Here is a 24,200-nt window from a genome sequence, read left to right on the forward strand (position 1 = left end):
GTGCAGTGTTTTGCTGCCTCCTCTTTATTTACTCCCACTAGACCTGATGGATCCACAGTGTTTATCCCACGCCCCTTTGAAATCGTTCACAGTTTTAGACTTCACCACTTCCTCCGGAAGGGCATTCCAGGCATCCACCACCCTTTCTGTGAAGAAATACTTCCTGACATTGGTTCTTAGTCTTCCTCCCCGGAGCCTCAGCTCGTGACCTCTGGTTCTGCTGATTTTTTTCCTATGGAAAAGGTTTGTCGTTGTCTTTGGATCATTAAAGTTTTTTAAGTATCTGAAAGTCTGAATCATATCACCCCTGCTCCTCCTTTCCTCCAGGGAGTACATATTTAGATTCTTCAATCTCTCCTCAAATCTCCTCGTATGTCATCCGATGAAGATCCTTCACCTTCCTGGTCGCCCTTCTCTATACCACTCTCATCTTGTCTTTGTCTCTTTGTAGATACGGTCTCCAGAACTGAACACAGTATTCCAGGTGAGGCCTCACCAAGGACCTGTACAAGGGAATAATCACTTCCCTTTTCTTACTCGATATTCCTCTCTCTACGCAGCCCAGCATTCTTCTGGCTTTAGCTATCGCCTTGTCACATTGTTTCGCAGACTTCATATCATTAGACATTATCACCCCAAGGTCCCTCTCCTGCTCCGTGCACATCAGCCTTTCCCCCCCCCATCGAATACAGTTCATTCGGATTTCCACTCCCCATATGCATGACTTTGCACTTCTTGGCATTGAATCTCAGCTGCCATATCTTCGACCACTCTTCCAGTTTCCTTAGATCCCGTCTCATTCTCTCCACTCCCTCCGGCGTGTCCACTCTGTTGCAGATCTTAGTGTCATCCGCAAAAAGACAAACCTTACCTTCTATCCCGTCCGCAATGTCGCTCACAAAGATATTGAACAGGACCGGTCAACATCAGGTTAGTTCCAACCAAGACTGGCTGCCCGTTGACAATGTGAGCTGAGGTGATCACTGCACATGCAGAGAATGTAGAGTGTGGAGTGGCAAGATGAAGATGATCTAGATATACATGCACTAGCTGTTCCAGAAAATGTTTGCCAGTTAACTATAATACAAACTGACTGCAGTGCGTAAGGATTGCCTAAACCGTTCACACGGACTGATAATTGTTTGCAGTTTAGTATTGCAGCTTACTATATACTGGGGACTCTAAATTTGTGACATTATAATTGAAAGGGGGTTTGGAGATTTGTAACAAAGTGTGATGAGAGGGGGCAGGGGTTGATTTCATGCCAAAATAATGTGACATTTAAGGACGGTCGCATGTAGTGTAGCAGGTGATGCAGCTCACTGTGCTTGATTTAGGGGCTGGGAAATAACACAATTTTGCAATAATCAAATTCTACACTTCATTTCTATTTTGCCTGCAATAATTGTTTACTAGGGATGTGAATCGTTTTTCAACGATTAAAATTATCGTCCGATAATGTTTATATCGTCTTAAATCGTTATAGAACACGATACAATAGAAATTCTAACGATTTAATCGTTAAAAATCGTTAAATCGTGTTAGTGCGCACTAACTCGAGTTAGTGCGCACTAACTCCCCGTTAGTGCGCACTAACTCGATTTAGTGCGCACTAACTGAAAATGATACAAATAAACACTTCCAGGTCACTGAAGGTCAGTTAGGAATGAATATGTGTTCCTATTGGCTGGCTGCCCTCTTATCTATTGATGTTACCAAGGTTACCACTGAGGTGATGGTTGGGGGGATGGGAAATGGAACTGGAAACTAACGAACACCAACAGAAAATGAAACAAAGTGTTCACACTTCCCAGGTCAGTAAAGGTCACTTAGGAATGAATATGTATGTATGTATTCCTATTGGCTGGCTGTGCTCTTATCTATTGATGTTACCAATATGGTTGGGGGGATGTGAAATGGAACAGTTGGAAGCTTGACAAAAAAAGTAATGTAATGATCAGCACTCACGTGACTAGAACTTGTTTGTTTATTATTTTGTTAGCAGGCACCTGAAATGCTAGTGCATGTTGAATTTGCCAATCACTGTGCATTTAGAAAGGTGGTCCTGGCTGGAACTGTACACAGTTCAAATATATGTAATTGATTGTTGGTAAGTGTATTTTTTTAAGTAGCCACACTGGCACCAGTATGTTTACTTTTCCTCCTACTTAACTCACTAGCTCAGCTTTGTAAGAAGGGCTTCTCTGCTTGTGTGTTGTTTTTGTTTGGTGTGAGGAGAGCAGAAACATCAGATCTTTATTCAATCTACTACAGTCATCTCTTACAGTGCCCTATCCCTATTAATACCAGGAGTGTTGTGATCTTCCTGCACACAGTGCCCTAACCCTGATACCAGTCTGAGACAGCTCCCTCCCTGCATTACTAGTGAGAGGCTGGCTTCACAGACAGGGGGGAGCTGCCTGACCCTCACTCCTGACTTCCCCCATGTCCCAGCTAGTGAATGGTGTGTGGGTGAGGGGGGGGGGGGGGAGGATGGTGAAGTCTGAGACAGCTCCCTCCCTGCATTACTAGTGAGAGGCTGGCTTCACAGACAGGGGGGAGCTGCCTGACCCTCACTCCTGACTTCCCCCATGTCCCAGCTAGTGAATGGTGTGTGGGTGAGGGGGGGGGGAGGATGGTGAAGTATATGGGGGATGGGAAATGGAAACAGTTGGTAGCTTGACAAAACAAGTAATGTGATCAGTCAATGTGACTAGAACTTGTGCCCTAACCCTGATACCAGGGGTGTTGTGATCTTCCTGCATGCAGTGCCCTATCCCTATTAATACCAGGAGTGTTGTGATCTTCCTGCATGCAGTGCCCTATCCCTATTAATACCAGGAGTGTTGTGATCTTCCTGCATGCAGTGCCCTATCCCTGATATCGGGATGTGTGCAAGAAGATCACAACACCCCCGGTATCAGGAATAGGGCACTGTGTGCAGGAAGATCACAACACCCCAGTATCAGGGATAGGGCACTGTGTGCAGGAAGATCACAACACCCCTGGTATTAGGGATAGGGCACTGTGTGCAGGAAGATCACAACACTCCTGGTATTAATAGGGATAGGGCACTGTGTGCAGGAAGATCACAATACCCCTGGTATCAGGGTTAGGGCACAAGTTCTAGTCACATTGACTGATCACATTACTTGTTTTGTCAAGCTACCAACTGTTTCCATTTCCCATCCCCCATATACTGTCAGTAGGAAACTTGGTAACATGAATAAATAAGAGGGCAGCCAATAGGAATACATATTCATTCCTAAACTGACCTTAACTGACCTGAAAAGTGTCAAATTGTATCATTTTCAGTTAGTGCGCACTAACTCCCAGTTAGTGCGCACTAACTCCCGTTAGTGCGCACTAACTCGAGTTAGTGCGCACTAATCGGAAAAAACGATTTTAACGATTTTTTAACTAAAAAATCGTGCCTAAGACGATTTTCTTGCCCTGCCACACGATTTCTATCGTTAAGACGATATGGAAAACGATTCACATCCCTATTGTTTACTATGCACAAATGCATTACTGTAGCTTAGCAAATAGGGACCAGAGTTAGGCACACTGATACATGCAGATGTCTGACCGAGACGTGGCCCCATGTGATGGGGATAGGCGCAGTCGCACTTACTGGCATGAACACAGACACAGCACTTGGTGCAGCTGATAAGAGTGCTGGTACCATCCTCTTCCAGGAACGGTGTCGACAGGTTGAGATCAGTGCTGCTCCCAGTGGTTGTGAAGCACATTTCAGGGATCAGAGGCTTTGTTCGGATCTTAATGCCATCTTCACTTGGGTCACTTTTAATACTCTGACCTCCAGATTCAGTCTGATAAGAGAAAATGAGCATCTTATATTAGGAAAGTGATGCTGTTTATATAAGGAGGTAGGAGATAGATACAACACAATCTTAACTCCACTCTATCACTGGGTAAGACCACCAGGCAGCTCTATGCTTCTTTACAGAGAAATTGTTGCCAATGATAAGGGCAGGTGGGAAGCAGCAGCTAGAAGAAAGGGGCTGTGGGTGGCCTGAGTATTGGAGTAGTTTTAGAACCCTATAGGCTAAATCACATGAAATACTAAAGGCCCAAAAAGGGAGAAGACAAGCTTAACATGCACAGCGCTTGAAGCTTCTAAGAGGAGACAAGGAAACAGCAAAGTTTCATGCATACGTGAGTACACTCTTAGGCACACATTTACTATGATACTATCTATATTCTAGGAACAGCAGGCTCACAGCTGCTTCCCTCCAGCCTCACTTCATACAAAGTTTCATGCATACGTGAGTACACTCTTAGGCACACATTTACTATGATACTATCTATATTCTAGGAACAGCAGGCTCACAGCTGCTTCCCTCCAGCCTCACTTCATACAAAGTTTCATGAATACGTGAGTACACTCTTAGGCACACATTTACTATGATACTATCTATATTCTAGGAACAGCAGGCTCACAGCTGCTTCCCTCCAGCCTCACTTCATACAAACATAGGACAGAGAAAGACACTCTCTCCTCAGGTTTCTTAGCTCAGACTTCTAGAGGGGGAGCTAAGGTGGTCCCTCAGTAGCAAAAGCAGAGGTTGGTGACACCTTTTCACCTATTTTTTATTTTCTTAAGGCATAAGGCTCTGAGGACCAGAGTCCGATGCATGAAGGGCTGAGGGACTGAACAGGAGGTACAATCCAATATAAAGAGCTGGATGGCGGGGACATTATCTTAAGAGTCAATTAACATTTGTAAATCAGGTGTTAATATTTAACAGCAGGTTTAATTGTGCTACAAGAAAAAAACCATGAACAGCATGGCATAAAAGTGCAGTATATCTATACACACGCACACACAAGTAAATCAAAATGTGAATAGCATAGTATGTAAAATACCAGAGACAAAAATTGCTCTAAATCACAAAACGTTTTTCCAGAAAATTGACAAAAATGGCTTTTATAAAGAAAATATGAAGGAAAACAATTTTAGAAATCAAACCAGAAGGCAGTACTAAAGTAGAGAAAAAGCCAATTCATAACTTACTACCAACGCAGTGAGCCAACTTGTTAAAGCACTGCATAGTGTGCCTATCAGCTTCAAACTCTTAAAATCACTACTGGCATAAAAAACCCTACTTGGAAATGTAACTAAAATAAAAAAAAGTGTGTGCTAAATGGAGAAATTACTACATACCTGATCATTTCCTTTCCTTTAGTGAAGGGTAAAGTCAATCAATGAATAAACTAGGTTTCCTGCACTTCATATACGCAGATGACGTGCAAATCCTCATCCCCATTAATGACTCCCTACCTAACGCCCTGAAAATCTGGGAAGCTGCTCTTACAGAAATAAAGAACCTACTCACGGAAAACTTCCTGGCAATAAACACTGCCAAAACAGAACTACTCATTATCACTCCGCAGAACAATGCGTCCATCAACTCTTTCCATATGTCACAAACCAACCTTCCCATGGTACAGCAGGTACGCAGCCTCGGCAAATTCATAGACAACCATTTCTCTTTAAAAAAATTCATATCGGCCACAGTCAAAAATGGATTCTTCAAACTACATTCGCTAAAAAGAATTAAATCTCTTCTACACCCTCACGACTTCCGAACAGTCCTACAAGCCACAATTCTACCAAAACTCGACTACTGCAACTCAATCCTCCTAGGACTGCCTAAAAATTCGCTACAACCGTTACAGATGCTACAAAATGCGGCTGCACACATACTCACCAACACTCATCGACACGATCACATTACGCCTGCAGTACAATCTCTGCACTGGTTACCTGTAGCTTCCAGGATATTGTACAAAGTACTTACCCTCATTCATAAGTCTATCTATAATCAAGATATGCAATGGTTCTCTGATTTCACAAATCTAATAGACCAACAAGAACAATTCACCAAGCCAAACTTCAAACTCCCACCCTCAAGCACGTCTCGACAAGAGAACGCTCTTTTACTATTGCAGGAACTATCTTTTGGAATAAAATGCCTACTGACCTACGCCAGGAGCCCTGTCTTAAGAAGTTTAAACAAAACCTCAAAACCTGGCTATTTAAACAAGCTTACCCAGAATAGGAATTTTCTTAATCTGAACTGCTAATCACTCCATCACTTTGTATCCTCATTACCTCAATAATTTCTCCCACTGGCAATCCTTTGTAATCTAGTTATGTGCCCCTAAAATACAATTTCATTCTCCAAACAGAATGCAACTTTGGATTCTCCTAACTTCTATTGTTTGAATATACCTAGATGTTTATACTTACCTCCTATATTATTATCCATGTTAGAAACATGTAATACAAGTTAAACAAGCCTATCATTCATTAAATTACTTGTACTTGTTCTGTTCTATGGTCATTAGAATGTAAAGCTAGTTGCTGAATTATTGTTTATTGTAAACAGAGGTGATGTTTTCAACGTGCCGCAGTATATAAAAAAAATTTATAAATAAAAATAAATAAAAGATCCCAACGAGAGGTTTATGGAGAAAAAGCTAAGGTCACAGCTATATAGTCCCGCCCTGACATTCTTTGGAAAAGCCAAACTATGGACAAAACGGATTATACTTGAACATTCATGTTCCTCAACCAACAGGAAGACTGAGATCAGCCAAACGAAGGAACCCATCTAGCAAACTAAGGGCTAGATAAGGCACTTACTCATTGTCAATGCATAGTTCACCCTACAAAAGGCTAACCACAAATTTAAACACCAGCAGCTGAGGGCGGGTCTGGGATTGACCTACCCTTCACTAAAAGGAAAGAAAATTATCTGGTAAGTAGTTCTGTAGTTAGCCAGGCCTGAAGTGTCTAGATTTGGTTTCTTTAATATAGGTTTGAGGATAACTTGTTTCAAAGCGGGAGGGACCAATCCAAGGGTGAGTGAACAGTTAGTTTCTGATATTGGTTTGGCTGTAACATCAGGTAAAGTTAGGAGTGATTTTGTAGGAATGGAGTCCTCCGGGTGTGTGGAGGGTTTCATTTTCTTTAGGAGAACTGTTCTCACAGGCGGAGGCTGTTTCGAAGGAGTCGAGAGTGATTTTTGGGTTCTTCTGAATAGTATAAATAGGAGGGGGGAGGGGGGAACTTCGAAATAAGGTTGGTGATTTTGGAGTGGAAAAAGGTTGCTAGTTCATTGCATCGTTATCTGTGATAGGGGAGGGAACTGTATTGGTGAGGAGTGAGACGTAAGCGAATAGGGCTTTAGCGTCGTATTGGTCGTTGTGGATTTTTTGAGTGTAGTAGTCTTTTTTGGTTTTCTGTATGGAGGTTGTATATGAGTGAAGAGTGTGTTTGTAGGATGCTAGGAGGAAGGGGGGTAGGGTCCTTGCGCCATTTCTTTTCTTTGGCTCGTAACTGTTTAAGTGTCCTTAGTTCCGCCGTGAACCAAGGTTTTTTTTTGTTTTAGAAGGGTTTATTTCTATGTGTTTAGTAATCTCCTTCCATGAACAGAGGTCTGTATCTACTTTAGTGGGCAATCATTCGCATTGCCAGTGCTCCCTGCTTACCTCCGCCATGGAGCACAAACAGGCGATCGGACTTCCACAGTCTTAGTCTTGATCAAATACCGCAGAAAATGATGCTTGACGCAAAAGGTGGTACTCAGATTCATCTGTCCCTGTCCAAGGCAGGCAGAGAAATGGACTGATTCTAATGAAAGTCCAAAACCACTTTGGGCAAAAAGTAGGGCAATGTCGGAAATTGAACTGCATCCAGAGTCATATAGAGAAAAGGCTCATGGCAGGAAAGAGCTTGCAGCTCAGAGACCTGATGTGCTGAACAGATTACTACAAGGATGGAGTACACAGCGGTCGAAAGGTCGACCTGCCAAAAACTCAAGGACCAAGTTGAGATCCCACATAGGCACCAGAAGCCGCAACTGGGGGTGAAGATGCTTAACTCCCTACAGAAAATGGGACACATCTGGATGGAAAGACAAAGGCCTTCCCATTGACTCTTCCTCTATAACAAGTCAGGCTGCAACTTGAACCTTCAAGTTATTAACGGCCAAACCTTTAAGCAAGCCGCCTTGTAAAAATTGCAAAATGAACAGAATATCCACCTTGAGCGGTTAAGTAGCTTGTTCAGAACATCAGGCCTCAAAGACCCTCCAAACATAGGCTGGAGAAGTAGAAAATTTCAGGGCCCGAAGAAGAGTGGAAATTACCACAGGCGAAAAATCCCGGTTCAATCAAGCCTTTTCAAAGGCCAAACCGTAAGACAGAATTTACCCGGATCCTCGCAGAATAAACCCCTGACATAATAGATCCGTGCAAGCCAATAGCCTGATGGGACTACTCACTAGAGGTCTCTGGAGATTGGCAAACCACAGCCTTTGAGCCCAATCCAGAGCCACTAAAGACTGTGTTGGCTTGACTTGCAATCTTTTGGACTAGCCTGCCTATCAGAGGTGAGGGCGGAAACACAGAGAAGGGCGCTGCGTGGCCACTCCTGAAAAAGAGCATCTATGCCCATCACTTTTGGGTCCTGCTTGCCACTTAAGAAGCATGGAATCTTTGCATTGCTGAAGGTTGCCAACAGGTCTAGATCAGGTAGATCCCAGTGGTTCATCAGGAGCAGAAAGGCCTCATCTGCCAACTCCCATTCTCCTGTGTCCAGGTTTCTCCTGCTGAGGAAATCAGCTCTGATATTGTCTTTACTGGCAGTGTAAGAGGAAGATATGCTTAGGAGATGCTGCTCCACCCATCAATGAGCACATCTATTTCCTCTGATACCTGTTGACTTGAGTCCACTATGATTGATGTAAACCACCATTGTCACAGTCTGATATTATCCAGACCGCCCAAGCCTCTAGCTGCTCGGCGAACCGCAGACACACTAACCAATCCACCCCTGCCTCCAGTCTGTTGATGGTCCAATGCTGCTCTGCTGCATTCCAATGCCCCTTGCACCACCAATGTCTAAAAGTGAGCCCCCCAAACCCAGAGGCTCGAATCTATCATGAGTATCAGCCAAACTAGCGGAGTCAGGGAAATTCCCTTCCTGAGAAGGTCCACGTGTAACCACCAGTCCAACTGGGATCTCACCTCTAACAAAAGAAGCAGCCTCACTGCATAGTTCTGTGACTGCAGACTCCATCTGGAGAGCAAGGGCATGCATGTGTGCCTCGCCCAGGGAACCATTTAAAAATGCAGCAGCCATCAACTCCAGGGCCTGTAGATAAGACCACATGGTCAGACGAACAGAGTTCCACAGGGATCAAACTCACAGCATCCATGTGGATCCAAGACTCCGGCAGAAACACTCTGCCTTGCATCAAAACTAACCCAGAGATACTCCAGGGTCTGAGACAGCTGCACATTGTTCTTGGCCAGATTCACCACCAAGCCTAATTCCTGTAATAAGGAAGGTACCCCTGTGGAAAGTGTGACGACTCTTCCAATGTCTTGGCTCAAATTAACCAGACATCCAGATAGGGGTGAACTAGAATGCCCTCCTTGCAAAGGGCTGCTGCTACCACCATCATGACCTTGGAAAAGGTTCTGGGCATTGTGGCTAGTCCAAAAGGCAAGGCCTGAAACTGCTAATGATGATCCAGGATAGCAAATCGGAGGAACCGCTGTCAGATCCAGACATGCGTGGTAGTCCCCTGCTTGGACAGCCATTATGACAGAGTGCACAGTTTCCATCCTGCAATGTGTGACTCGTACATGATTGTTGATGCCCTTGAGATCCAGTATGGGCCAAAACAACCCTTCCTTCTTGGGCACAACAAAATTAATGGAATAAGGGCCCATATTTTGCTGTGATTCGGGAACAAGAATTGCCGCTTTCAAATTCAACAGCCATTGTAATGTTGCTTCCACTTCTACCCTCTTCTAAAGAAAGTTGCATTGTGAGACCGTGAAGGCATCCGGAGGAATGTGAAAAATTCTAGAGCATACCCATTCCGAATCACTTCAAGAGCCCATTGATCTGAATAAATCTGGACCCACCTGTGATAAAACCGGAATAGGCAACCACCTATATCCTGCACCACCAGGTGAGCCAGCAAATCTTCATTGGGAAGACTAAGGTGCTCCACCTCCGGAGCCTGCATCCTTGCAAGGACTTTGGGGGTGGAAGAATAGACCTGTGGAAGGGACGGGATCTCTGGGAAGAACCTCCCCTATAAGACTGAAAAGGCCAGTTGCTCACATTTTTTGTTTTTTTGGCAAACAAGGGACCTGGGTCTTGCCCCATTTACTTGCCATTTTTTTCCAATTCACTGCCAAATAAAAGTGAGCCTTTGAAGGGCAGCTTAGTAAGGTTGGACTTTGAAATAGTAATCTGTGGACCAGTAGCACAGCCGCAGCTACCGCTTGGCCACAATAACTGAATCAGCTGCTCTGGCAACTGTGCATACCAAATTATAGCCCGCATCAGCAAAAAGTGCACAGCCTACCACATACCAAAATCCTAGGAGCAGGGCCTGGCCAAACGGCTGCTTAACCCGCTGAGCCTGCACTCGTCCTCACCTCACACAAGTCCCCAGATATATGTGCAGGACAGCTGAACACCAAGGAAACAAACCCTTCTCCTGCTGTCTTCCATTGGCTTGGTAAAAAGAAATACGTCTCCATGAAAAAGAAATTTCTGATCGGACATTTGGCTTCTAACCCACTTTGTTGCCCTCATGGCTTTTTTAGACCATGTGCAGGTGTCCCCCTTCCACGATCAGGGGAAAATTATACTACTAGGTGACTTGCCTGGGCTAGGAATAACTCAAGGAAGTGAGAAATTCCTGCATACAGCTTTATTTTTGGCTCGCAAATGTACACTTACTTGGCTAGGGGATGCAAAGCCCGATATAAATCAATGGAAAACATATGTCAGTTATGCAGCGAGAATGGCAGCACACTAAAGCAGCAGCATGGAAATCCTTTTTCTGTGAGCTATATTTGGATGCACGCAACCATATTCTAGCTCTAGGCTATTCTGGCAGCTGGAGGGGGGAAGCTTTACACCCAGGCGATCTGTCCGTGCCGAATGAGAGAAAGATACAATACCTTGTGCTCCTGCTTATTTTACTCTTGTACCTATGTCACTCTATTTTCTATTTTTATCTGGTGTTAAATAGGAATCTGTCAATATCTGATACCTTCTCTGAAATATGAGCCACTTGGTTCTTCAAGGATATTTTATTTTGTCAGATTTTGAGAGAATGGTAAGTCGGAAGTAAGTGTGGGGGGTAGAGAATGCTAGGTTGAGAGGAAGAGAATATTTTCATGGTATAAATATTAGAGTATGAATGTTTGTGGGCGAGTGTTTTTTATAATGAGAGTGGAAGGAAAGTTTTCTATATTGAAAATTCTTAGTCACATACTATATCCTTCCCGAACGTTTTGTTTCACATATTGATATCCTTCTTGTGTTATGTTTGTTTAAACTACCACAAAGGTCTGTTCTACAATGCTGTAATTGGATTATCAATGGATATTGTAAGTTTTTATGCTGCTTTAATATAAACCTTTTATTGCAAAATAAAAGAATAGCACTTGGCTAATACTTCTACAAACTGAAAAGTCATTCAGGGAATCAAGAAGCAATTATGTAGGTTAATTCTTCAGTTTACTACCAGAAAAAGTGACCAGTCGACAGCTCAGCTGGGTTACGGGTGCTTTACCTGTTGGTAGGTTTGGAAGAGCATGCAGACAGCACAGTAAGGGGGCTGACGTGCCATTGCCATGTTATACTCTTTTTCAGCCTGGAAATTCTGTGGCCGGTTCTGCCAGAGCTGGCTGAGGGGTTTTGCCCACGATTCGGTCTCCTCCAGCTCTTCTTCGGTTGACAGGTGATCTGGCATTTCTGTAAGACAGACAAGGTGCGCTATTATGTAGTCCACATGCAGTGGATTTTCTGCCCTCCACACAAACTGTTCTGAGCTTTGTGGCCCAGAGGGTTAAACCCACCACCTCACATCAGATATTCAGAACAGGAAAATTGGGTCTTTCCATCTAGTTTTTGATCCTGTAATACCACGGATCAGTCCAGACAAGTAAGTTTTGCCTCCCTACCAGCAGATGGAAGCAGAGAACAAAAACTTTGAGGCACGGCTATATAACTAAGAGTGCCACCTGCATTCCCTGAGTATTGACCTGTACCCAAGTCAAAATGAAGTTAGTCTACCCCTTTCTAGGGCAAACCGGAAAGAAACAGGGTTGGAAACTCCTGAACACCACACTGCTTAACACAAAAAGAAATATGCTGCATCTAAAAACTAATCAACTCTTAAACAGGGTGTAGCACTTCTGATACACGATATATACCATAACCAGGAAATTCAGTCTTTCAGCAGCAAATGGGGCGGGTCTCTGGACTGATCTGTGATACTACAGGAACAAAAGTTAGCAAGTAAGAACTTGATGGGCCCTTGGTCTGACCCAGCATGGCAGGCTCTTACTGTGTCACCTGCACATCATTCATGCCAGCTCCATCTCAGATTACCAGGCGTTACCTGCTTCAAACGCAAGACACTGAAGTTGGGTGGCAGGAGGGAGATGCAGGATGAAGTACTGCTCTCCTCTTGTCAGGAGAGGCCCAAATAAGAGGAACGTGCCATCCCCAACCCAGCTTCTTGTTTCTATTTAACCTTTTATTGTCATCCATATACAATCCATATCTGATAATCCTAACAAGCACAATTTTGACATTTTACATATATGAATACCCCTGCCCCACTCCTTTTCCCATGGGGTCTGTAACCCTCAAAAATAGACGTCATAGCTGTGCATCCACCCGATAGGTAACCCTCATTAACAGAAGAGAAGCTATGAACTAATAATTCTTAATCTACTTTATGACATGTAGCTAAATAACTTGGAAGCATTAATAGCATCCTCGATCCCTAATCCACACTGCCCCTTTGGGACACCTTCCAATTCACATAAGGAGAACAAATGAAATCAAATTTAGTTATGGCATGTGTCTTTAAAACAATAATTGTATTCACTCGATACACTTGATCTATGCTTTAACAACTAGGGCCAACAGTGGTGCTTCAATTTTATTCCAGGAAAGAGCTCTCTTGCATTGAGCCGCCAAGAAAGCCTGTTTCATAAGTACTTGGCTGTTCCTGTGTGCATGCAGTACAGGCATATTCAGTACAGCATGCTTGGGGAATTACGATTACTACTCCCGCCAGCAAGAGGAGACTACTCCCGCCACCTGCCGGCAAGAGACTACTACTCCCGCCACTAAGAGGAGACTACTCCCGCCACTAAGAGACTACTACTCCCGCCACTTAGAGACTACTACTCCCGCCACTAAGAGACTACTACTCCCGCCACTAAGAGACTACTACTCCCGCCACTAAGAGATTACTTCTCCCGCCACCTGCCGGCAAGAGACTACTACTCCCGCCACCTGCCGGCAAGAGACTACTACTCCCGCCACTAAGAGGAGACTACTTCCGCCACTAAGAGATTACTACTCCCGCCAGCAAGAGGAGACTACTCCCGCCACTAAGAGGAGACTACTCCCGCCACTAAGAGGAGACTACTCCCGCCACTAAGAGGAGACTACTCCCGCCACTAAGAGGAGACTACTCCCGCCACTAAGAGGAGACTACTCCCGCCACTAAGAGACTACTACTCCCGTCACTAAGAGACTACTACTCCCGCCACTAAGAGACTACTACTCCCGCCACTAAGAGACTACTACTCCCGCCACTAAGAGACTACTACTCCCGCCACTAAGAGATTACTACTCCCGTCACTAAGAGATTACTACTCCCGTCACTAAGAGATTACTACTCCCGTCACTAAGAGATTACTACTCCCGTCACTAAGAGATTACTACTCCCGTCACTAAGAGATTACTACTCCCGTCACTAAGAGATTACTACTCCCGCCACCTGCCGGCAAGAGACTACTACTCCCGCCACTAAGAGGAGACTACTTCCGCCACTAAGAGATTACTACTCCCGCCACTAAGAGATTACTACTCCCGCCACTAAGAGATTACTACTCCCGCCACTAAGAGATTACTACTCCCGCCACTAAGAGATTACTACTCCCGCCACTAAGAGATTACTACTCCCGCCACTAAGAGATTGAATTAAAGCCGAAATTTCCTCCCATAATCTATTCATACCTCCACACTGCAGCTCAAAACAACCTCTCCAGCATGTGTCATCAATATACGGATGTGTTTATGTAACTGCTCTGGGGTTAAATACCAGCACAGTAACACTTTATAAGCGTTTCCTACGAGGGCGGTGGAGATGGAGCAGTTTGTGTGCAAGAAAGATCCTAGGGCTTGCTCTCTCTTCCAAGCTCTTAGCAGCTTCTTGTACTTTATGATCATAAGCAGGATCCTGGACTCAGGGTCAGCGGTGGCAGGAGGGCAACCAGTGCAGCTGCACAGGGCCCCCACACCACAAGGAGCCTCAGGGGCCTGCATGTAGATGAAAAGAACAATCCATTCCTGATCTGGACGCTCACTGGAGGACATCTTCAGAGAATGGCAAAAGAGGTAAAAACGTGGCATTGGTCAGCCAGCCTGCAGGGGCCTCCTGTTACCATGAGGGATGGGGCCAAGTCCCAGACCCCGGCGCGCCTCGCCATCTGCACAGGCTCAGGAGCAGTCAGACAAATGAGGTAATGGGAGAGGGGAATGCGAGAGGAAAGGAGGAAGAGGAGCCAGAAAGTGCCATGGAGACAGGGAGATAGATGGGGGATGGGAGGGCAAGCAGCCATGAAGGGGCACAGAGGAGTCAGGGAGGACAGACAGTGGGAAAAGGAAAACGTGGGATAAATAGTGGTCATGTGAGGAGAAGCAGGGGCAAGAAGAGGAACCAGCAAGAGTAGCAGCCATCCCACATAGTGGGGGACTCTCCCAACCAGCCACAACTTCAGAGGGGGATACTTTCCTGGCCAAAGCTTCGGAGTAAGGCGCCCGATGCGATGAGGGGTTGAGGAGGTAAAATCTACCTCAGGGAGGGAGCTCCATTATGTCTAAAAGCGACCTTGCCTGGCCTCACCCCATCTGTGCTTAATCCACACTCAGTCCCTCTCTCTATACTTCCATCTTAAGCACAGCGAGTGCTTTGTACTATCCATATGGACTTCATCTACTTGACGTTCACCCACTGCCCGCAAGCCACCCACCTTCATCACTACCAAAATCCTTCATCACCAAGGGATGATGTCGAGGGAGTTTACTTAAAAGCTGGTGCTGTTCCTTGGTGTTCTTGCTGTCTTTTGACTTCAAACATTCCTCAGTCACCTAAGAGATAGGCAAAAAAGAAAAAGGTTAGCGCCATTCATCCCCATGAAAACACAATCTTTAAAAGGCATCAATGGTGCACTGTGTTCAGGAAGGAATAGTAACCTAATCTGGTGAATGCTTTTATTTTTATATTCTGCTTTTGGCGCTTTTATAGCAGCTGCTTTCACTGTACACCTCATGGCATTATCAGGGAGAGCACGTGCTCCATCACAATCCTTTGAAATAAGCACGTGGATAAGGCCGTTGAGAGAAAGTCTCTCATAAGACTCCTGGGACAGGAGGCAATGGAAGCAGGTTACAGGCTAGGAATCAGTAAGACTAAGTGGTCCATTTTCCCAATAGAAAGAGTCGCATTGTGGTATGCTGAAGAGATCTTCTCTCCGACCAGTTGGGTCAGGGGAGTTTCTCTGTGGGTTTAGAAAAATCTGTATAGTTCTGTACGCTTAATATGCTACAGGTAAATTTACTGCATTTGCTTTCCTGTAGCCAAGTTTCTCCTAAATTCTCAAGATAAAGAAATACTTATGAAATCTCTGCCTTATTCAGAACAGACACAAAGCACTTTATTCCCAGTACACTGGTTGCCAAATCACTGTACAATGAGTAGGCACTCAGGTCCCAGTAGACTGGCTTCCCACCTAACTTCTATTAGTAAACTTGTTAGACTATTTTTCCTAAGAGCACTGAAAGAACTAAGGTAAGGTAAGAAATCTCTGCCATTTATCACTCCGCTTGAAATAATGCTTACAACCACTTCAATCATATATTGTCCACCTGTATTCCTTAATCATGATGCATCCACCTTGCTTGAATCTTTGACTATTTTACCTGTTGATTTAACTAAAACTAACAATTGGTGAAATTAACTTACATTATAATAATCATCCATGTCCTGCAGCAACAACCTATCTGATGCTTTATCAGGACTAGGTTGGTCACTATTAATCACTCAACCCACTCATAGGTCAAGAGTTTGACCTAATCTTTTTTATAATCCCAAAAACGTTTAACAGCTACCACTCTAATTGTTCCATGGTCAGACCATTTTGTGATTCAAGTAACTTGCAAGCTCCACTTAATAGATCCTGATTCCCCACTCTACTCCCAAAACATGAAAAAACATTGATCCAGAATCATTCAGTAATCTTGTCCTTCCTAAAACCTCTTCAATTTTAAATACAGACTTAACTACAGTCATTAATGGAATGATACAATTTCAAGTACACTAGAAAAACTAGCTCCCAGAAAACTATGCACTCTCTCTTCTAGATTAAGTGCCCCCTGGTACTTCCCTCTTTTACATAAGATGAAAGTTAAACTGTGCCAATCGGAACGTCGCTGGCGCAAAAACCGCCTCCTAGAAAAAAGATGCCTATTTCTCACACCTACATAAATATAAAAAAACAAATGGATCACGCAGAAAAAAATACAAGCCACAAGCAGCAATTGCAAAGTCTTTTTCAATATTGTAAGATCGCTTACCACTATAAAAAAATGCACCTTCTGAAAATATTAATGATTCTAAATTGAAAATTTCAAATAGTCCTTACAATCCGTGCCCTGGACAGTTACTGAAAGAAAGTAGAGAACCTATTTCTCCTTCATTGACACAATTAGTTAACTTCTCTATCCTCCAGTATATTCAGATATCTTAAAACAAACCTCAATCCTTCCAATTCCCAAAAAGAAATCAAAAGATCCCCATGATCTTTCTACCATCCAATTGCTTCATTAACTACATTGGCTAAAATAACTGAATCAGTAGTTCTTCAATTAACAGAATACATTGATGAAAATAACGTTTTACATCCAGACCAGCATGGATTCTTCAAGGGACAGTACAGAATCTTTACTTTTTTCCTCCTTTGATGCCATAATCCGTGGCTTTGATTCTAATTCACATTACACTGTAATATTTCTCGACATCTCAGCAGCTTTCGATACTTTAGATGATAACATTAGAGATGCGTTTCGGGTTTCAATATCATGTCGGGCTTCGTTTTGGGGCCCCCCCGCGGGAATTTCGTTTTTCCTACAGTTCGGGGGGGGGGGGGGGGTGTTTCAGGGGTCCTGATTTTCGGGTTAGTGTGCGCTCACTCCCGACAGTGCACACTAACGGGGAAATCTCCTAATTCGGGAAAAACGATTGCACATCCCTACATAACATTCTTTGTGCCAATCTTCAACACATTGGATTAATGGTACTGCTCTCCACTTCTATCCCACAGACCGCAACAAATTAATCTCAGACACTACCACTCCTATGGGTATTACACCAACTCTGGTATCCCTCAAGGATCAGCTTTATCTGCCATTTTATTTAATATTTACATGTTACTCTGACATCTTTCCAGTCAACATAAAATTCAAAATATATGCAGATGACATCCAATTTATTCTACCTTATACCACCTCTTGGAATAATACCTTTTCACTACTCAATCTATTTAAAATCAATAAAAACCTGGATGTCACAATTGACCCACTCAATTCTGCAAAAACTGAAGACTTATGTCTAGCAACCATTCCCAACTCTTCATGTGCTCCACCTTTAGAATTTATATTTGATAACATCTCTATTCCAATAACCAGACAGGCATGTAACTTAGGCGTTACTATAGATTCTAACTTATCCATGACAGCCAATATTTCATCAGTAACTAAAAACTTATTCTATAAAATACAACTGTAAAAAAAAAATAAATTTAAATGATTGTTGTACCCTAACAACTTCCGCTCTGTTTTACAAGCTTTAATCTTAAATGGTTTAGACTCCTGCAACTCACTCTTAGATCTGCCTGACAATACGTCCTTTACAGCTAGTCCAGAATGCAGCAGCCCGTTCATTAACCAACACTAATCGAAAAGATCAAATTACTCCAATTCTAAAACATCTCCATTGGTTACCAATACATCAACGCATTCATAAGTTTTTATCCATTATTTACAATCTATTCCAAAACACAACCACCATGTGGTTATGTTCTTTTCTGCGACTCAACTCCCTCGCCAACTACACTCTAGACAAAAATTTAGATACATGAATCATCAAAATAGCAAGACTAGACCTCACCCATAAATGCATTTTTTCTGTAGTGGGCCCCATACTTTGGAATTCGTTACCAACCCTATATGATTACTCAAACACAAAAGAATTCAAAAAGACCGCAAAAACCTACCTCTGCTCTTTAGATTTTGCCGAACCTCAACCATGATAGCCCTTTCTTTCTATTTATATTCAACTCCATATGTTAATGTTTGTTTTTAATTTGCTTATTTCATTGTTGTATTCTTACTATCTTTATTTTGATTGTTTTTATATGTCAAATTTTAATTATGTATGTTAAATCTTGTAAACTGCTTAGACCTACATATATTGTATAGGCAGCACAGAAAAGCAAGTTTGCTTACCATAAACTGTGTTTTCCATGATAGCAGGGTGAATTAGCCATGACAACTGGGGACGTCCCTCTGGTCCTCTAGATGGCGGAGCTCCAAAGAGCATACAGAGTCAAGCTCTCTCTGTGCCTGCCTATGCACATCACCAGCTTGCCTCAGTCTGTTATCTAAGCTTGCAGTTTCACTGACCAGAGACTGTCCCGGGAGGCGGGAGGGTTAGCATGGCTAATCCACCCTGCCATCCATGGAAAACACCATTTACAGTAAGCAAACTTGCTTTTTTCCCCACAGATAAGCAAGTTGAATTAGCTATGACAACTGGGGAGCCCCAAGCTAGGCGAGTTGAGCACCCCTTGGTGGTAGAAGTAGTCTGTGGTTCGATGCAGGTGTGATAGGGTTTGCTCAACCTAGCCCTCCCTTGCAGGCGGTCTCTTTTGTTGTACCCGCCTGTAGGACAGCTCGTCCTGCCACATCCGCAGCTGCTTGCTGGTTCAGGCAGTAGTGTAACGTGAAGGTGTGTAGTGACGACCACGTGGCAGCTTTGCAGATGTCCTGAATGGGCACATCGCTTAGATGTGCCATCAAGGCTGCCACTACCTTGACCTGGTGAGCCTTCAGCACAGCAGCTAAGGTTTCCGCTCTCCTACTGTAACAAAATTCAATGCATTGAGTAATCCAGGATGACAGCGTCCTTTTGGTGACAGGGCGCCCTGGGGCATTTGGGTTGAAGGAGACGAACAATTGCGAGGCTCTGGGGCTGGATTGTGTCAGACGCTTGTAGTATGCCAGGGTGCATTTACAATCCAGCATATGGAGTCGTTTCTCCGACTTATGTGGTTTCGGGAAGGTCGGCAAATTGATCGTCTGATTAAGGTGAAAGGCCAACACCACTTTAGGAAGAAACGATGGGTGGGGCCTCAACATCACTTTGCCATGATAGAACTCCAGGTATGGTGAATAATGGACCAAAGCCTGGAGCTCATTAACTCTCCTTGCTGAGGTAAGTGTCACTAGGAAAAGGACCTTCCATGAGAAGTATCTGATGTGGCTGCTATCCATGGGTTCAAAGGCTGGCAGTGTCAACTGCTCCAGGACCAGATTTAGATTCTACGGCACTGGCAGCTTCTGTACTGGCGGGTGTAGTTGGAGAACGCCTTTCATGAATCTGGACACTAGCGCATCCCTAGCGCCTCTTTTCGGATAGGAGTGGCGGCTATCAGCGAGTTTGACAGCAGACACTCAATTTTGCTGGTGTCTGTTCGAGCCCGCTGACAGCCACAGGTTCGGAAACCGGACGCCAGCAAAATTGAGCGTCCGGTTTTCAACCAGCGAGCCTAGTTCAAAATTGTTTTTTTTTAACTTTCGGGACCTCCGACTTAATATCGCCATGATATTAAGTTGGAGGGTGCACAGAACAGCAGTTTTTACTGCTTTTCTGTGCACTTTCCCAGTGCCCGGAGAAGTTAACGCCTACCTTTGGGTAGGCGCTAATTTCTAAAAGTAAAACGTGCGGCTTGGCTGCACATTTTGCTTTCTGAATCGCGCGGGAATGCCTAATAGGGCCATCAACATGCATTTGAATGTTGCGGGCGCTATTAGGTTCGGGGGGTTGGACGCACGTTTTCGATGCGCTATTACCCCTTACTGAATAAGGGGTAAAGCTAGCGCGTGGAAAACGCGCGTCCAATCGCAGGTTAACAGTGCGCCGGAGCGCACTGTACTGTATTGGCCTGAATGTTGCACTGAAAGATACAGAGCTCTTTGTGCTACCTGCGGAAGAACAAGACTGAGGCAAGCTGGGAGCCACGTGGTGCTATGCACAGGCAGGCACACAGAGCTCAACTCTGTGTGCTCTTTGGAGCTCCACCACCTAGAGGACCAGAGGGACGTCCCCAGTTGTCATGTCTAATTCAACCTGCTTATCCGCAAGAAATAGGGGCCACGGCAGGAAGGTATATAATAGAGTCTCCTGTGGCCAGGTCTGTACCAGGGTATCGATTCCCTGGGACTGGGGTCCCTGCCTGTGGCTGAAGAAACTGGGTACTTGGGTGTTGGACCAGTTTGCCAGGAGGTCCATGGTTGGTGTTCCCCAACGGTTTACTATCAATTGGAATTCTGTGGTCGACAGCTTCCATTCTCCTGGATCTAGACTTTCTCTGCTGAGGTAGTCTGCCAAGACATTGTCTTTCCCAAGATCTCTTGAAGATTCACTTCCACCCATGACATTAGGAGGTCTATTTCCAGAGACACCTGTTGGCTTCTGGTTCCGCCCCGACGGTTGATGTAGGCCACTGTTGTGGCGTTGTCTGAAATTACTCTGACCGCTTTGTCTCTGAGTCTGTGACCCAACCTTAGGCAGGCTAGTCTGACTACCCAGGCTTCTAGGCGATTGATGTTCCATCCCAACTCTTCTTCGATCCATTGCCCTTGGGCGGTTAAGCTCCTGGCAGTGTGCTCCCCATCCTCGTAGGCTGGCATCCGTGGTGAGTAGGATCCCGGTTGGTGAGAATAGTCTCGTTCCCCGTCTCAGATGGGCTTCTTGTAGCCACCATCATAGTTGGGCCCGAACTCTGTCCATGAGCTGAAGCCGTACGGTGTAGTTCTGGGACAGCAGATTCCATCGTGATAGTAGTGAGCATTGTAAGGGTCTCATGTGAGCTCGTGCCCATGGGACTACTTCCAGTGTGGATGCCATGAAGCAGAGAACTTGTAGATAATCCCATGCTGTGGGGCGAAGTTCGCTCAACAAGGTTCGTAACTGGGTCATCAGTTTTGATCTTCTTGTCTGTGTCAGATTGACCTTGTCTTGTTTAGTGTCGAACCGGACTCCCAAGAATTCTAGAGATTGGGAGGGCTGCAGGCAGCTCTTGTTTGTGTTGACCACCCACCCAAGGCTCTGCAGTAGAGTTTTGACTCTGTTGGTTGCCTGGTGGCTTTCCTCTGGGGATTTCGCTCTGATCAGCCAATCGTCTAGATAAAGGTGCACGCATATTCCTTCCTTCCTCAGTGTTGCTGCTCTTGATGGATTGGAATGTGTAGGCAGGCTTCCAACAGATCCAAGGATGTAAGGAACTCTCCCGGTTGTATCGCCCTTATTACCGAGCATAGGGTTTCCATGCGGAAGCGAGGAATCTTCAGGTGACGGTTGACCGCCTTGAGGTCCAGGATAGGTCTGAATGTTCCTTCTTTCTTGGGGACAATAAAATAGATGGAATAATGGCCAGTACTTATTTGTTGTGGGGGCACCGGTGTTAGAGACTCTAAGGCTAGTAAACTGGTCAGTGTAGCTTCCACTGCCATTCTCTTGGAAGGGTCGTGGCAGGGAGATTCCACAAACTTGTCCGAAGGGAGGTGGTGGAAATCCAGGTAATATCCCTCTCGAATGATGGATAGGACCCACTTGTCCAAAGTTCTCTCAACCCATCTTTGTTAGAATAGGGCAAGTCTGCCCCCTATGGCTTCTTCCTTTGGATGGGTTGGCTGATTTTCATTGTGGAGTGCAGCTAGGGCCTGGGCCCGAGCTGGCTCCCCTTTTATTGTGCTTGTTCCGAAAGGACTGGCTCCGGCCTGCGGGGTGGTCAGCTTGATATTTATTTATTTATTTAACAATTTTATATACCGACCTTCATAGTAGATTACCATATCGGATCGGTTTACAGTTTAACAAAGGGAAAAAAACTAGAGTAACAAATTCACGTAAACGAAAGATAACCAAAGCAGGAATAAGTCAAAGTTACAATCAACAGGGGGCGAGAACTTGGAAGCTTGCAACAAGCTGGAAAGAAGAAAAGGCCAGTAAAGTAATTTTACCGTAGAGTGTACAAGTTACAAACTTAAGAACGGTGCTTTAATCTGAAGTCTAAGAGTCCATTTATTTTTTTCTTTGAGAAACGGAGTGACAGACTGGGTAAGAAAGAAGGCCAGCTAGTGATTGTCTGGTGGTTCAGGGAAGGCTTGGAGAAAGAGCCAGGTTTTAAGATTTTTCCTGAAAGTTAATAGGCATGGCTCCAGTCTGAGGTTTGATGGGATACTATTCCAGATGGAAGGGCCTGCTGTCGAAAAGGCTTGTATATGGGTTGAAGCGCTGTGATCCTCTGCCCCTGGAGGTCCGGGGGAAGGATCGCTGGTTTCTCTTATTCCTGTCCTCCGGTAGCCGCGGCAGTGGGGACTCGCTCCATTTGTTGGCTAGTTTCTCTAGTTCGCTTCCGAACAGGAGTGTTCCCTTGAAAGGCATTCTTGTGAGTCTTTTTGGAGGATGCATCGGCTGACCAGTTTCGGAGCCAGATTTGTCTTCTGGCTGCCACGGCGGATGAGACTCCTCTAGCTGCTGTGCGTACCAGATCCGAAGTGGCGTCCGCGAGGAATGATACAGCTGGTTCCAGGGCCTCCCCAGGAGTGTTGTTCCTGGTCTGTGCTAAGCAGGCGCGTGTCACCACGGCACAGTAGGCCGCGATCTATAAAGACATAGCGGAGACGTCAAAGGACTGCTTGAGGATAGATTCCAGACGTCTGTCTTGAGCATCCTTGAGTGCTGCTCCTCCCTCCACCAGGATAGTAGTGTGCTTCAAGACCACGCAGACCATGGCATCCACTTTCGGACATGCCAGGAGATCTTTGGCGGCTGGGTCCAGAGGGTACACGGCTGCCAGAGCCCGGCCCCCTATGAATGTAGTTTCTGGGGCATCCCATTCTAGGTCAATTATTTGCTGGATGGCTTGTAATAGTGGGAAATGGCGGGAGGTCTGACGGAGTCCCTCTAATAGTGGGTTCATCTTAGGTTCCCCGAGGCACTTGTGCCCGGGATGGCGAGCTCTTTTAAGCTGTGTGTGACCAGGTCTGGAAACTCGTCCTTGGTGAAGAAGCATCTCATTGTTCGATGGGGTTCTGTCCCCGGAGGGAGTTCCCCTTCCTCCAGGGATTCTGACTCCTCATCTGAGATGTCAGTGTCCCCGAAGGTGGGGCTTCTGGGCGGTGGGATCACTTCCCTGGGCATAGAGGGTCCTGGCATATTGATGTCCTCTGGTGGAGCCTGTGTCCGCATTATAGGAGGCCCCGGTTGCATGTGGACGAAGGTATGCAGACCTTTGAAGAATTCCACCCAGGAGATAGAGGCTGGGTCTAGACTAGGGGTTGCCGTGTCCCGGGGGGGGGGGGGGGGGGGGGGGGCCCGTTTGAGGGGGTCCTGCTGTGTAATGCTAGGTTTGGCGTACTGTTCGAGAGGCTGGGATCCGGTACCGGCTGGAGAGGGCCATGAGTTGGGTCCACTAGGGCCTCTTCGCATTGTATACACAGGGCCGTGGCCTCCTCATGCTGTGCAGCTCTAATGTGGCATGCTGGGCAAAGGCCCTGAGCTTTGAGTTTATTTTCAGGCGGTGCTATGGCTTGTGCGCTCCGGTGTGCGTCGAAGTTGCGCTCATAGGTTTGGTGCGTGCGTGCAGGGAGATGTGCGTGGTGTGCGCACAGGTCGAAATTATGCACCTGGCACAGTAAGCACATGGTTATGTACGTTGCTTGTGCGCCCGATATTGTGCGCACAAGGCATTTGTGCACACGGCTC

At 45.3% G+C, this 24,200-nt stretch overlaps 1 protein-coding gene across 4 annotated transcripts in view; it reads right to left on the minus strand.

Annotated features, from left to right (window-relative positions):
• Positions 1–24,200, minus strand: part of KDM4A (lysine demethylase 4A) — a 106,391-nt gene that overhangs the window by 28,936 nt on the left and 53,255 nt on the right. For all 4 annotated transcript variants that reach the window (XM_029618738.1, XM_029618739.1, XM_029618743.1 and 1 more), the window contains exons 12-14: positions 15,124–15,241; positions 11,640–11,821; positions 3,635–3,833 (exon numbers count right to left, since the gene is read on the minus strand). In XM_029618738.1, coding sequence (XP_029474598.1) covers positions 3,635–3,833; positions 11,640–11,821; positions 15,124–15,241 — 499 coding nt within the window. The remainder of the gene's footprint in view (positions 1–3,634; positions 3,834–11,639; positions 11,822–15,123; positions 15,242–24,200) is intronic.

This window comes from Rhinatrema bivittatum, chromosome 10, assembly GCF_901001135.1.
Source record: "Rhinatrema bivittatum chromosome 10, aRhiBiv1.1, whole genome shotgun sequence".
Lineage (NCBI taxonomy): Eukaryota > Metazoa > Chordata > Amphibia > Gymnophiona > Rhinatrematidae > Rhinatrema > Rhinatrema bivittatum.